The following is an 11,205-nucleotide window of genomic DNA, read 5'->3' on the forward strand; positions in this document are numbered from 1 at the left end:
CAGACTCACAAGCTGCAGCAGCAGACCCTGTGGGCTGTGAACAGAGCCCCTCACCCCCAACAGTGCTGACACGGGGTCACCATAACCCCTCACCTCCACTGGCATCAGTGAGCTCTGTTCTCCGAAGGAAGCCCAAGTAGCCAGTCCTTGCCCAAATGGTCTGGGTGTCTCCAAAGCTCAGTCGGGCACTGAAGTGGTCAGCATGAAGTGCTTCCTCTCCATGGACAGTGTAGTAGCCTGTGGCATTGTGGGGGCTGCTAACCCAGATCTGTGGGGCCCAGAGGACAAGAATGAGCTGAGCACAGGTTATCATGAGACATCCACTCGCCAAGAAAACCTAAAACACTGCAAAAAGGCAGGGCATTTTCAGTGTCGCTTATCCTGTGAACTAAGTTAAAAATGTAGGTATGGAAAGCAAACAAGTAACTTTCTCTCCTTCAAATGGAGCGTTCCTCTCCAGGACTCTGTGATGTAGATGAGCTCACAGAGTGACCCCCCACTCCTCACATCAAACTACTGTTGTCAATAAGGACGGGAGCAATGTACAGGTCCACATGGGCAAGAGTGATGGAGTGAGGCTCACTGAGTGGGCAAACCCTACACCAGACTTACCTGTATATGTGTGAGTTTATATACATCTATATACTCTCGGGTGCACACATGTTAGCAGTACCCAGTGTATTTGGGCCCGTTGGGGTGTCCTCCTAAATACAGAGCCCATCCAGGACCCACAGTCAGCTCCCCAGATCAAGCACCTGGCTCTAGATGTCCCCATAAGGCAGCATCCTAAGAGACAGGGAAGCTGACAGGGGCTTCTGCCACAAGAGGTGGGGCCCAGGTTAGCACAGACCCTCCATGACCATCTTGGGGGCACCATGTTACCCTAACAGGCCTAGGTCCAGTGGCCAGAAGGGAGGCCCCACACCGATCCCACCCAACCCTGGGACTGGCACATCTTCCCATTAGGACATCGAGCAACCCCTGGGCGTCCCCCAGGCTCACTCACACCCTCGTCTCAGTTAGACTGTGACTGGGCAGTGTCTGTATGACTGCCCTTGAGTGCCATCTACCAGGACCCCGGAAGTTTTCCACACCAGAGACCCTGATGCCAGGACATAGGTTCCATGGCATGTCCTTAGGGCCTGGAACTGGGAAGATAAGACCATTCCCATCATAACAGAACCAACGTGGGCACTCAGGCTGTGACCTGCAATCTCCCTGCCACCCTGACCTCCGGTAGTAAGTCCCACCTGTCTCGTTACACTGGATACATATGCATAAATGCAGGTATGTCAACACAATGATTCTTCCACAGCCTGTGTGTCCAGGGAACGTGTCCTCAGGAGTAGAGGACCCTGCCTCCCATCTCAGTGCCTGTGCCGTGCCAGCCCCTCCCTCAGGGCTGCGGTTCCTGGCTTGGTGCAGGAACTGTGTTTTAAGACACAGCTGCTTTCTCCATGTTGCGGGTTCCCTTGTGGCTTCTAGGATCTCCAAGTACCTACAAAACTGCTGGTAGGGAACCCGGAGTGGAGAGTCATCCCATGGATCAAACGAAATCCTACCCAAGTACTGGGTACAGGAGCACAAATGTACCTGGGGGGAAAGGACCAAAGAGCTTGGCAGATGGGAAAGAGGTGGAGGAGCAGTTCCTGTGGTGCATGAGTCTCCAGAACCCAACCCCCAGCCTCACCTCTCCCAGATGTGAGTCTCCAAGGGGCCCTTTGGTCTCAGTGTGTGCGATGATGACTTTCACTCCAGGGAGGATCTGGAAGGAAGACCATGCCCATGTCAAAGACAACACAAGACTCCAGACTCCAGACTCAATGACATTAAAACCAACAGCCCTCGGGAGCTAATCCAAACAACACAATGTGTACATGTAAGTGATCAGATTTAAAGCCAACCCAAATTTGAATTTGAACAGAAATAAGACTTTAATTGATAAAAAATATATGTGAATCTTAACAAAATGACCCTAGTTCCTAAGAATGGACCTTATTTTGGATATTGTGAGAGGCAAAGAGGGTTTATATAAGTATCTGTTCTACTTGGGATCTTTCAACAAGGCCACTCAAGGACTGCTTGCCTCTTGTGGGACACACAAGTGCAGGAGGCCACCCAGCCCCACCGCTCAGCTGCGCCCCAGCCCAGCCATGCAAGGACTCTGTCCATGGGTTTCATCAAGCCTCCCAGTTCTGGGCTGGAACTCAAACCTTGAAGAACCCTTCCTGCCCATGACTCAGAGTCAGTCCAACCACTGGTCACCTGCTCTGTGTCGACTCAGACAGACGGAGGCACCAGCTCATACCCAGGAGCCATGGAAAACATTCCAGGGCAGGTGCCTCAAATCAGGGAACCCCCCCACACCTGGTCCTGGGGAGACTTCACTGGACTCGGGTCAGACCATGTGGCTGCTCCAGGCATGGTCACCTGTTCTGTGTCCTGTTTCCTCACATATAAAATGATGATGACAGTGAGATCCCCCAGGCAGGTGAGAAGGGATGAGGGGTCAGTTACAGGAAGGGCGTGAGTTTAGGCTGTTGCCTACGGTCACTGCCAGACCCTCTTCTCCTCCCACTGTTGTTGCATCCTTGCCACACACTACCCATGGGACAGTCCTGTTTTCCTGAATGCTGCTGGAGCCTCTGACCTCTCTCCATGGGGGCCCACCTGAACCCTAAAGCCAGAGCTTTTTCCAGAACACAAATCCCTCAGGTATAACTCATTTGAAACAATAATGCAGGGGCAATATGCTGAGCATACAAAAAGGATAAGCAAAACTGTCCACTGAGCATGGGCTCCAGCAATGTGCTCGGAAAGGGGAGGTCATTGCCTATATTCACCTCTCAGCTGGTCTCCTCCAGATGATGCTAAAGACAGGCAGGCACATGGGAGGTGTGCTTCCACAGCCTTGCACCTCCTCTTCCCCCAGCTCGACTGTAGCTATGCTAGTCTCCCTGTGACGATGCTCTCTCCCAGGATGTTTGACTAGCTGAGCCCTCTGCCCTGGGTCCCTGTGGCTGCTCCTCCTCTTCCCTAGTACATGCACACAAGCTCCTCTCCAGGCACCTTGCTGCCTCCCCAAAGGGATCTATAGCCACAGGAGTGTGTAAGCAGTTAGATGCCCTACAGGCTGCATGGATTGGGAGCTTCCTATTCCTGGCCATGCTGGGCACACAGCCCTGCCCACTATCCTGCTGTCTGCTGGCCATGGCACACCATCTTCATCACATGGTGTCATCGGGCCATGTGGGCTTTCTTCCTTCCTTCAAACCTCCCCTGGTTCTGAGGATGCCTACTCCCCTGGGTCTCTGTCTACTGACCCATCTCATGGTGCTCACATTTTTAACCTGGGCACCCTCAGATGGCCTCACTCCTCCCACCCTCATCCCTCCCAACCCCTCTATGGGCTCCCAGTCTTCTGGATTGGCTTCAGTGGAAAATTGCAAGATGGCTCTAGGACTCCACCCACTGCTCAAGGCCCTGGAGGGAACCACTTCCTGGCTGTCACCTGGGCCAGGGCCTGAGTTGGGTAGCTGTGCTGGCCCTTGCTCCAAGAATGTGAAGACACTGGGCCCTGAGCCAAGGGGCCCTACGGCCTCGAGCCCCAGCAATGGGAGTTCCTTCTGTGTTTCTGCACCGCAGTCCTCCTTTCTTGGCTTTGTGCTTTCGATGTGTGTTGAACTAAGACTTAACCTAGTCCTTGTGTGTGTTTGCAGGGAGGAGGAGGCCTCCTGCGTTAGCCCAGCCCAGCCTGACCACAGCCATCTGTGTTCATCAGGAGAAGTGCAGTTTCCACTACCTTTCCAGACTCCGTCAATGGCAGACTGTGCGGAGAACCCCGTTCTACCAAACGTACCCTAAAAATTAACAAGGGAAAATTTTCAGAATAAAATTTATATAGGTAATGACCTCTAAAAAGGCAACTCATAAGATAATCAGAAATTATCACTATGACAGTCAGTCTGTTGACAACGACCAATTGTAACCTTGGAACAGTGACTTCTGGTGCCCTCGACTTGCCTGGCTCACCTGGCACAACTCAGGGCAGAAGCTTGTTCTAAGTTTTTTGGGGGCCGTCCCCAACCAGCTGCCCTGTCCACAGTAATCTGTCTACCTTGAACTGTAGGATGGCCACATTTGAGAGCTCAGACCAGGATCAGAGCTTCAAAGCTGAGAGGGACCCGGACCCCCAGCACACGTTTATTGATGTAAAAACTAAGTCCTGTCTTAAAATGGTATTGTGGTGAAAGTCCTTGCCATTAGTTGCTTTACTTGTCCTCAACCCCATAAAAAAGCTAAATGCAAATGTTTGGTCACTCCTATCACCCTTCCTGATCATAGGAACAACGGATAAAGGGACATGGACTGAGTCTCAAGGACACAGTGACGCAGAGAGGGAGACCCAGATTTCCCCAGTAGAGCTTAGCCAGCCACCTGCTAGTCCAGTGCCACGAGGGCCAGTCAGGGCAGACCTAGCTGCACAACTTTACCAGTGGCGTTACCTGTCGTGGCGCAGCGCCCTCATGTCCACGTAGACGGTTGTGGGGTCCGGGCCAGCCGTGCCCTGAAAGAAGAGCAGCACGTCTGCATCTACACGGCACAGCCACCTAACAGCTCCTCCCGCTGCCGCCGGAAGGCAGCATCTCTGCTCTATCAGAGAGCCTGCCCAGGGACACTGATGCCTTCCATCCAAACATTACATGGCTTGATAACATTGAGTGAAACACTAGTGACACGGAATGAACATGCCAAATTGTACAATTTTACATTTCAGTTCTCACAGCTGGTCTCTATGTTATGGTGAAAACACCATCACAGGATTTGAGGGCATTTGCATCCAGCTATCGGTCAGGCTTGGCCTCTCTCCAGCTGACCTAATTCTGCTGAGGGCTGAGCATAGCAGAGGCTCAATCAGGGTCAACAGAGTGATGTTCTCCCTTTCCTCACTTCTGACACTTGGGCTCTGACTGAAGGATGCTATTTTCTGTTTTATTAGATAAGGAACATCAAGTTAAATGGGCACTCTGCTCAACATCACTCTCTGAAGATCCCAGACAACGTAACAAAAACTGCTTCAGTGAGATTCAGCAGCCCTTCCCTCCAGAGGCAATGCTATGAATGTTAAATTTTTTTAAAAAGTTTTGCTTAAATTTTATTACAGAGGAATTTTTATAATATGTAAAATAAAATTCAATGTGAGCAAAGTCAGACAGCAAAAGAAACACATATTTGTCTGAAGTTGAGGATAAGGCCACAGGAACTCATGGGGGAAGCACAGAGGTACCTCGAGGTCAAGGTCGTACCTGCTCAGCCAGCTTTCCCAGCCTGTTGGGCTGACAGAGGCAAAGGAGGCCAGCAGAGTGAGACAGGAGGAGACGGCCACAGGAGACAAACAGAAAGCAACAGGCCACGTGAGAAACACACGGTAAGAGACAGCAAAATGCGTCACTGCATCTCAAAGGGCAAATGTGATTATCTCATTAAGACTTCTGCAATCACACATGGCATCCCACAGGCCAACAGAGAGAGGAGATAACCTTCAAATATCGAGTAAGGAGGACATGCCTTCATTTACAGCTGCTGACTACACACCAAGAGCCTGTCGCTCAGTCCTACTTTCTACAACAGGAGGGTTATGAGGAAGGCACCCAGCCCACTTCCTCCTGCCACATAGCAAGGGTCTGAGGCTTGGAGTGGTAGCACCGTCTTCTCACGGTTGACAGGACATCAGCATAAGGGGGAAAGGATGCTGGTCCACAGTTGGCCCATGACAGGAGTGCTCTGAGATGAGAGCCAGCTGAGCCAAGGCTCCAGAAACAAGAAACAGCTCTACCGGAGCCCTGCTCTGGTTCGGATGCTGCCTTTCCCTCCAACAAGTCTTTTCTGTGTGGGTGAGCAGGCATTTCATATATTTTTAGAAAGAGTGAAATTGAGATACTAGTACAAAAACTTGAAAATAACCAGAGTCACCTGAAGAAGCAGTAAACAGCACTGCAGTTAGCTGTTCAATTTCTGAAACTTCATGTAAATACCTTAAATAAATACCCTGCCAGTAAATACCTTCATGTCTCAAATATGAATTACAGGTAATACAAATTATCACAATAATGTTTCAATTTAAAATTACTAGATGTCTTAAAACAGTATTGTTGTTTTAAAAAATTAAATGCATATTTTATCCAACTTAGTGAGATTCTTCCAGATAAGAAATAGTCACTGTTCAAAAATAATTTTTTTCCAAATAAGCCTTGTTTGTGAAGAGAATATCTTTGAAAAATAGAACCCTCATAGCTTTCCAAGATAAACTGGAAATGAAACATTAAAGGCTCAGAGAATGAGAAATGGATGTAGCCGGCACAACAAGGAACAGGGACGATTAAAAACTGTCTGTGTTGGGTGCCCGGCCCAGCCACCTTACCTGGAGGCAGATGGCCACATTGACCCTGCACCCGAACGTGGTGCTCACGGCACGGGCAGGCAGGCCCAGGTCCTTGAACAGCTTGGAGAAGGACTGTGTCAGCGCGATCCGAGGTCGCTCCTCAGCGACCACCATGCATGTGCGCACACACGACAGGTTGACCCCCTTCATCTGTGGGGAGGAGCAGGGTAAGACAGGCCCTGAACACTCCTTTAGGAAGCTCCTGAGGGGGCCCATGTGTGACCTGAACATACACCCCACCCCCTCCGCTGTGGTCTCATTCTACAGAATTCTAAGTATGGAATTGCTAGAGGGTACCCATCTGCTCCACACCCACAACAGCCAGTCCTTCAGTTCATCTGGTCATAGCTCCACAGGGCTCTCCCAGATCCTGTCCCAGGTCCTCTGGGATCCTGACACCTCCAAGATTCCCCCAGAGCTAGTGTCAGACCTGCCCCCTCTGCATGCTCCCCCACGCCCCCCACCATGTATCTGCCCAAGCCAGCCCCACACGCCTGCCCACCCCATACTCATATCCTGCCACATGGATGTGTGGATGAAGGGAGCAACTACCTACTACAGAGGTGTGGTGGGGAGTGAGTGAATAGCTCCCAGCAGGGTGGGTGCCAGGAAGAAGGAACATAAAGCCAGCATGACTTGGTTCCTGGTAAGGGTTTTCTCTGTTTCCCCAACTGCTTGGAGCTGTGTTGGGAGTCTTTTTTTGGATTCTAATCGCCCAGTTAAGAGCCAACCTGGAAACCTCTGGTTTGGGCACTTCCTAAAAAGCGATGAGGACAGTAGGGCGCAAGCAGGCCTGGGCACAGACACACTCACCCTGAGGACACCTGTCTGTGCACCCAGGCCCTTGGTGCACATCTCCATCACCGAGTAGGAGCAGAAGGTAACGCGGGCCTTGTACTGGCTCACGGCTGACAGCCACAGGGACACATTGCTCTCCAGCTCCAGCGGGGGCACCAGCACGGACTGGTGTCCAGAGTAGACACTGTGGGGCCACGAAGGGTCAAGTCAGCTTCAGCCGCTCCGCCCAGGTGTGTCACCTGCGCACCTCAGGCACCTTGCTTGCCTGCACCCAATGGGCCTGTTGTGGCTGGCCCCGTTCCTTTTCCAAGGATAGAACAGGGGGACAATTCTCCCCAATGTACAGAGTTTTGGTGGGAAAAAAACTATGGGGGGAGGGGCATAATGCACAGGGAGTCCTTGTGTCCCTTCAGCACTTCATAAGGACCCAGAGTCACAGTTAGGGATAGGGTCTGCTGTCTGGGGATTCGGTGTTCTAATTCTAAAGACCTGTCACTACTTCCTAGTATTTGATGGAATTAAGTAGTCTCTCCCCAATTACTAGTAATGGGTAATGTTTGTATTTTTTTAAAAATGTATTTTTACTCTTTTACTCAATTTCAGACCCATACTCAAACCCACTCCACCCCCAAACAAACCCACTCACAATTGTATCTTTGACTTACTGGCCTCAAAAATGCATCTTAGAATGTTAAAGTTCTAAAGAACTACTTACAATTCCAATCAAGTAGGTGGGTGCAGCAGCAGGGGTACCTGCACTCACCTGCACACTCTTCCTCCACTCACCTGCACACTCTACCTGCAAACTTTATAGGCACATTCTTCCTGCAGGCACCTCTGCCTGCACTAACCTGCACACTCACCTGTACTCTTTACCTCCTTAGTTGCACACTTACCTGTATACTCTACCTGCACACTCACTTATAATCTTTACCTCCTCTCACTTGCATCCTTTACCTCCACTCACCTGCAAACTACCTGCTCTCTCTCTCCATTCACCTGCATGCATACCCTATCTGCACACTCACCTGCACACTATACTTCCACTCACCTGCAGAGGCACCACAGGGCAAAGCCAAGGCCACAGTAGGGATCAAGGCAGATGGCGATCTGCCTTGAAGGGTACAGCTCACACTGCAGCTTTATGGAGCGGCACAAGGCACTTGTGGCTGCATGTGACATCTTAAGGGATAAAACACAAGGTCTGTTCAGTGACGTGCAGGAAGAAAGGGATTAACAACAGTGCCTGCTGTCCATAGTGGCCAGACACATTTACCTCCTTAAAGGATGACTGGCTCACAACCCTACATAAATCAAATAATACTCAAGAGATGGCACATGAAAATACTTCTACATGAGATTTCAGGATAATAAAGAACTTTAATGAAGCGCTTGGCTCCCAGTAAGGATATGGACTCATCAAAGCCACTTCTCCTCAAGGCAAGTCAGCCTTAAATTTGAAAGTTCAGGTATTACCATAATACACTGAAATATGTGTTCATCTCAGACTAACCCAACTTTGGAGTTTCTGGTATTAAACACAAACTTTAAGGAACAACACTGTTGCTTCAGGCTCGGCGTGAGAAGGGACTGTACACACCCGCACCTAATACCCTTTCTACCCACCCGTGTCAGGGGCTGAAGCAGTGGGAACTATGATCAAAGGACCCACCTTCACACCCGCTAAGATCCCTGTAGTTGACACGCTGAAGTCCAGATAGGCCAGCACATCCGGGGAGGGAGGCCTGAACACGTTAGCCACCTTCTTTTTCGGTATATCATCTGTTAATGGGAGATGCCTGTTAACACTACTTCAGGCTCTCACCAGGAGAGATGAGACCATTTCTACCAGGGAGTCCTGGAGAGCGTGCTCAGAACAGACATTGGGCTACAGGAAAGCAGAATGTGTATCTCAGTGGGAAAGCTTATTTTAACCTTCAAGGACAGGTCACATGGCATGGACCTACCAAGACAGTGCTGATGCTATGGGACAGGGACAGTGGACGATGTGAGTATGGAGGGGAGGACACAGGCCATAAGAGCTGCAGGGAAGTCCTCTGGTCACCAGTGAAAAGATCAGAGGAGTGCACAGGTCACAGAATCTGGGCTGAGCCAGGATCAACAAAAACTCTGCCCAGTGAGAGCATCATGGGCATGCTCCCATGCCTGTCGATGAGTATCAAGCAGGTGGTCACAGACAACACGGATCCTGACCTTCTCTCAAAGGTGGTGCCCTGGAGCACAAAGGCACATAAGTATGATTGGGTCAAAAGGACTCCAGTCTGCTCATTGTCTGGCACTCATGTGGCTGAGTACCTCGTCACCAAAGGAGCCTGTGCGGTGCTGCTCATTCGGGGTGTCTTGATAAGGTACAGGAATGACACTATCAGCCCTAGGCTGACCTGACGGGCCACGGCAGAGGGGCAGAGGTTTTCAGCTCTTCTCATTGTCATGGGGTGAGGTAGCACTCACCAATAACAGGGATGAGGGATAGGTGTATGTTGGGGCGTGCATATGCATGCACACATACCGTGGGACTGTCCATATCCCCACAACTGCTAACTGCTATGCAGGCATGAGGCAGTGGCATGAGCTACTGGCCACAGGCACACAGGCCTTGGGCAAGGATTTTCGCTTCCCTCTGGCAGTAGAGACCCTGCCATGACATGAGCTATGCTTCATGTCACCCTTCATCCTGTGTCCAACTTTAGTAGGTGGACACAGGTTCCTGGGAACCAGTCAGCAGGCTCCTTTTAGCAGCCTCTTCACCATTTACTTCAGCTGTTCTTACCTAACGTATTTTGGGTGACAACAATGCAATCCCTGCAACAATGAAAGGAAAGAGAGGTTTGTCCTGGTGGGGACCCGTATGCACACCAAAGGCGCTGAAGACACGTACCTGTGTCTAGAATGGTGGGCCAGGTCCGGACGTCTACAGTGGCTGCTGCTTCCTTGGACTTGAGCAGCCGCATGATGGCCTGTGTGGTGAGGACACATGCAGACTTGCTGACCTGCCAGAGTACAGGGATCAAAGGTGCAATGAGACATGATGCCTGGGAGCAAACCCCTTTGTGGGGCCCTGAAGAAATAACCAGACCCTGGGAGGAGAGGAAACCCTTGGTCCGACCAACACCCAGGCCCATGATCAGGTCTGCCCTGTGGAGCTACCACACACACTCACCTCCACAATCATCTTGACGGTGGGAAGTGTGGTGGCGAGGTTCTGGGGATGGGGGGGCCGCACAGTGACAGGCACACAACCACAGTACAGGCAGCCGTAGAAGGCAGCAATGAGGTCCACCCCTGGGGAGACACATGGTCAGAGGGTCAGTGTGGGGTTGATTGCAATGCACTGCATCTAATGCCGTGGAACGGCGAAAAGGACACAGGGACACAATCTATTTTACCTAGTAAAGCTGCTACGACCCCAACTAGTGAAACATTTATCGAACACAATGTTGTCAGGGAGTGACAGAAGCTATCTCTACTGCAGGGAGACTCCCCACAGACCCTGGAGGCCAGGGAGGAGCGTGGGTACAGCCTGGGCCTACTAGAACAGCAAGCTCTGACCACCATCCCTGTGAGTGAGGACTGCAAAGACCTTTGAGGGCTAAGCTGTCCACAAGAGAAGACAGGAGAACATACGAGCCAGGGCAGCACACACGGAGGCCCTGTACCTCCTTGCTGCACATCTGCAGGGAGGTCCACACCCCTGGGGACAGGCCAAGATGTCCCTGCATTGCTCTCAACCACAAGATGTAACACAGAACACCATACTGTTCCTTCATCTTTTCTTTATGTTTCAAATTCCCCATAATTTAACACTCATGGGGAATCATACTTCATTTAAAAACCCATTTTCTCCTCTTAAACTCAATCAAACTTGAGGACACCTGTGCCCCACACCCTGGATGCCTTACTAGTTGCTGCCCTCAAGTCAGACAAAGGCCCCCCTCCCCCCCCCC

General features: G+C 50.9%; 1 protein-coding gene across 1 annotated transcript in view; it reads right to left on the minus strand.

Annotated features, from left to right (window-relative positions):
• DIP2A (disco interacting protein 2 homolog A) overlaps positions 1-11,205 on the minus strand; it is a 71,628-nt gene that overhangs the window by 3,531 nt on the left and 56,892 nt on the right. Inside the window, exons 26-36 of the mRNA XM_015560686.1 lie at positions 10,422-10,543; positions 10,140-10,251; positions 8,913-9,022; positions 8,292-8,422; positions 7,256-7,424; positions 6,422-6,592; positions 5,307-5,336; positions 4,506-4,567; positions 3,803-3,860; positions 1,691-1,765; positions 94-268 (exon numbers count right to left, since the gene is read on the minus strand). Of these exons, the coding sequence (XP_015416172.1) occupies positions 94-268; positions 1,691-1,765; positions 3,803-3,860; positions 4,506-4,567; positions 5,307-5,336; positions 6,422-6,592; positions 7,256-7,424; positions 8,292-8,422; positions 8,913-9,022; positions 10,140-10,251; positions 10,422-10,543 (1,215 nt within the window). The remainder of the gene's footprint in view (positions 1-93; positions 269-1,690; positions 1,766-3,802; positions 3,861-4,505; positions 4,568-5,306; positions 5,337-6,421; positions 6,593-7,255; positions 7,425-8,291; positions 8,423-8,912; positions 9,023-10,139; positions 10,252-10,421; positions 10,544-11,205) is intronic.

The sequence above is a fragment of the Myotis davidii genome, unplaced genomic scaffold, assembly GCF_000327345.1.
Source record: "Myotis davidii unplaced genomic scaffold, ASM32734v1 scaffold175, whole genome shotgun sequence".
NCBI lineage: Eukaryota > Metazoa > Chordata > Mammalia > Chiroptera > Vespertilionidae > Myotis > Myotis davidii.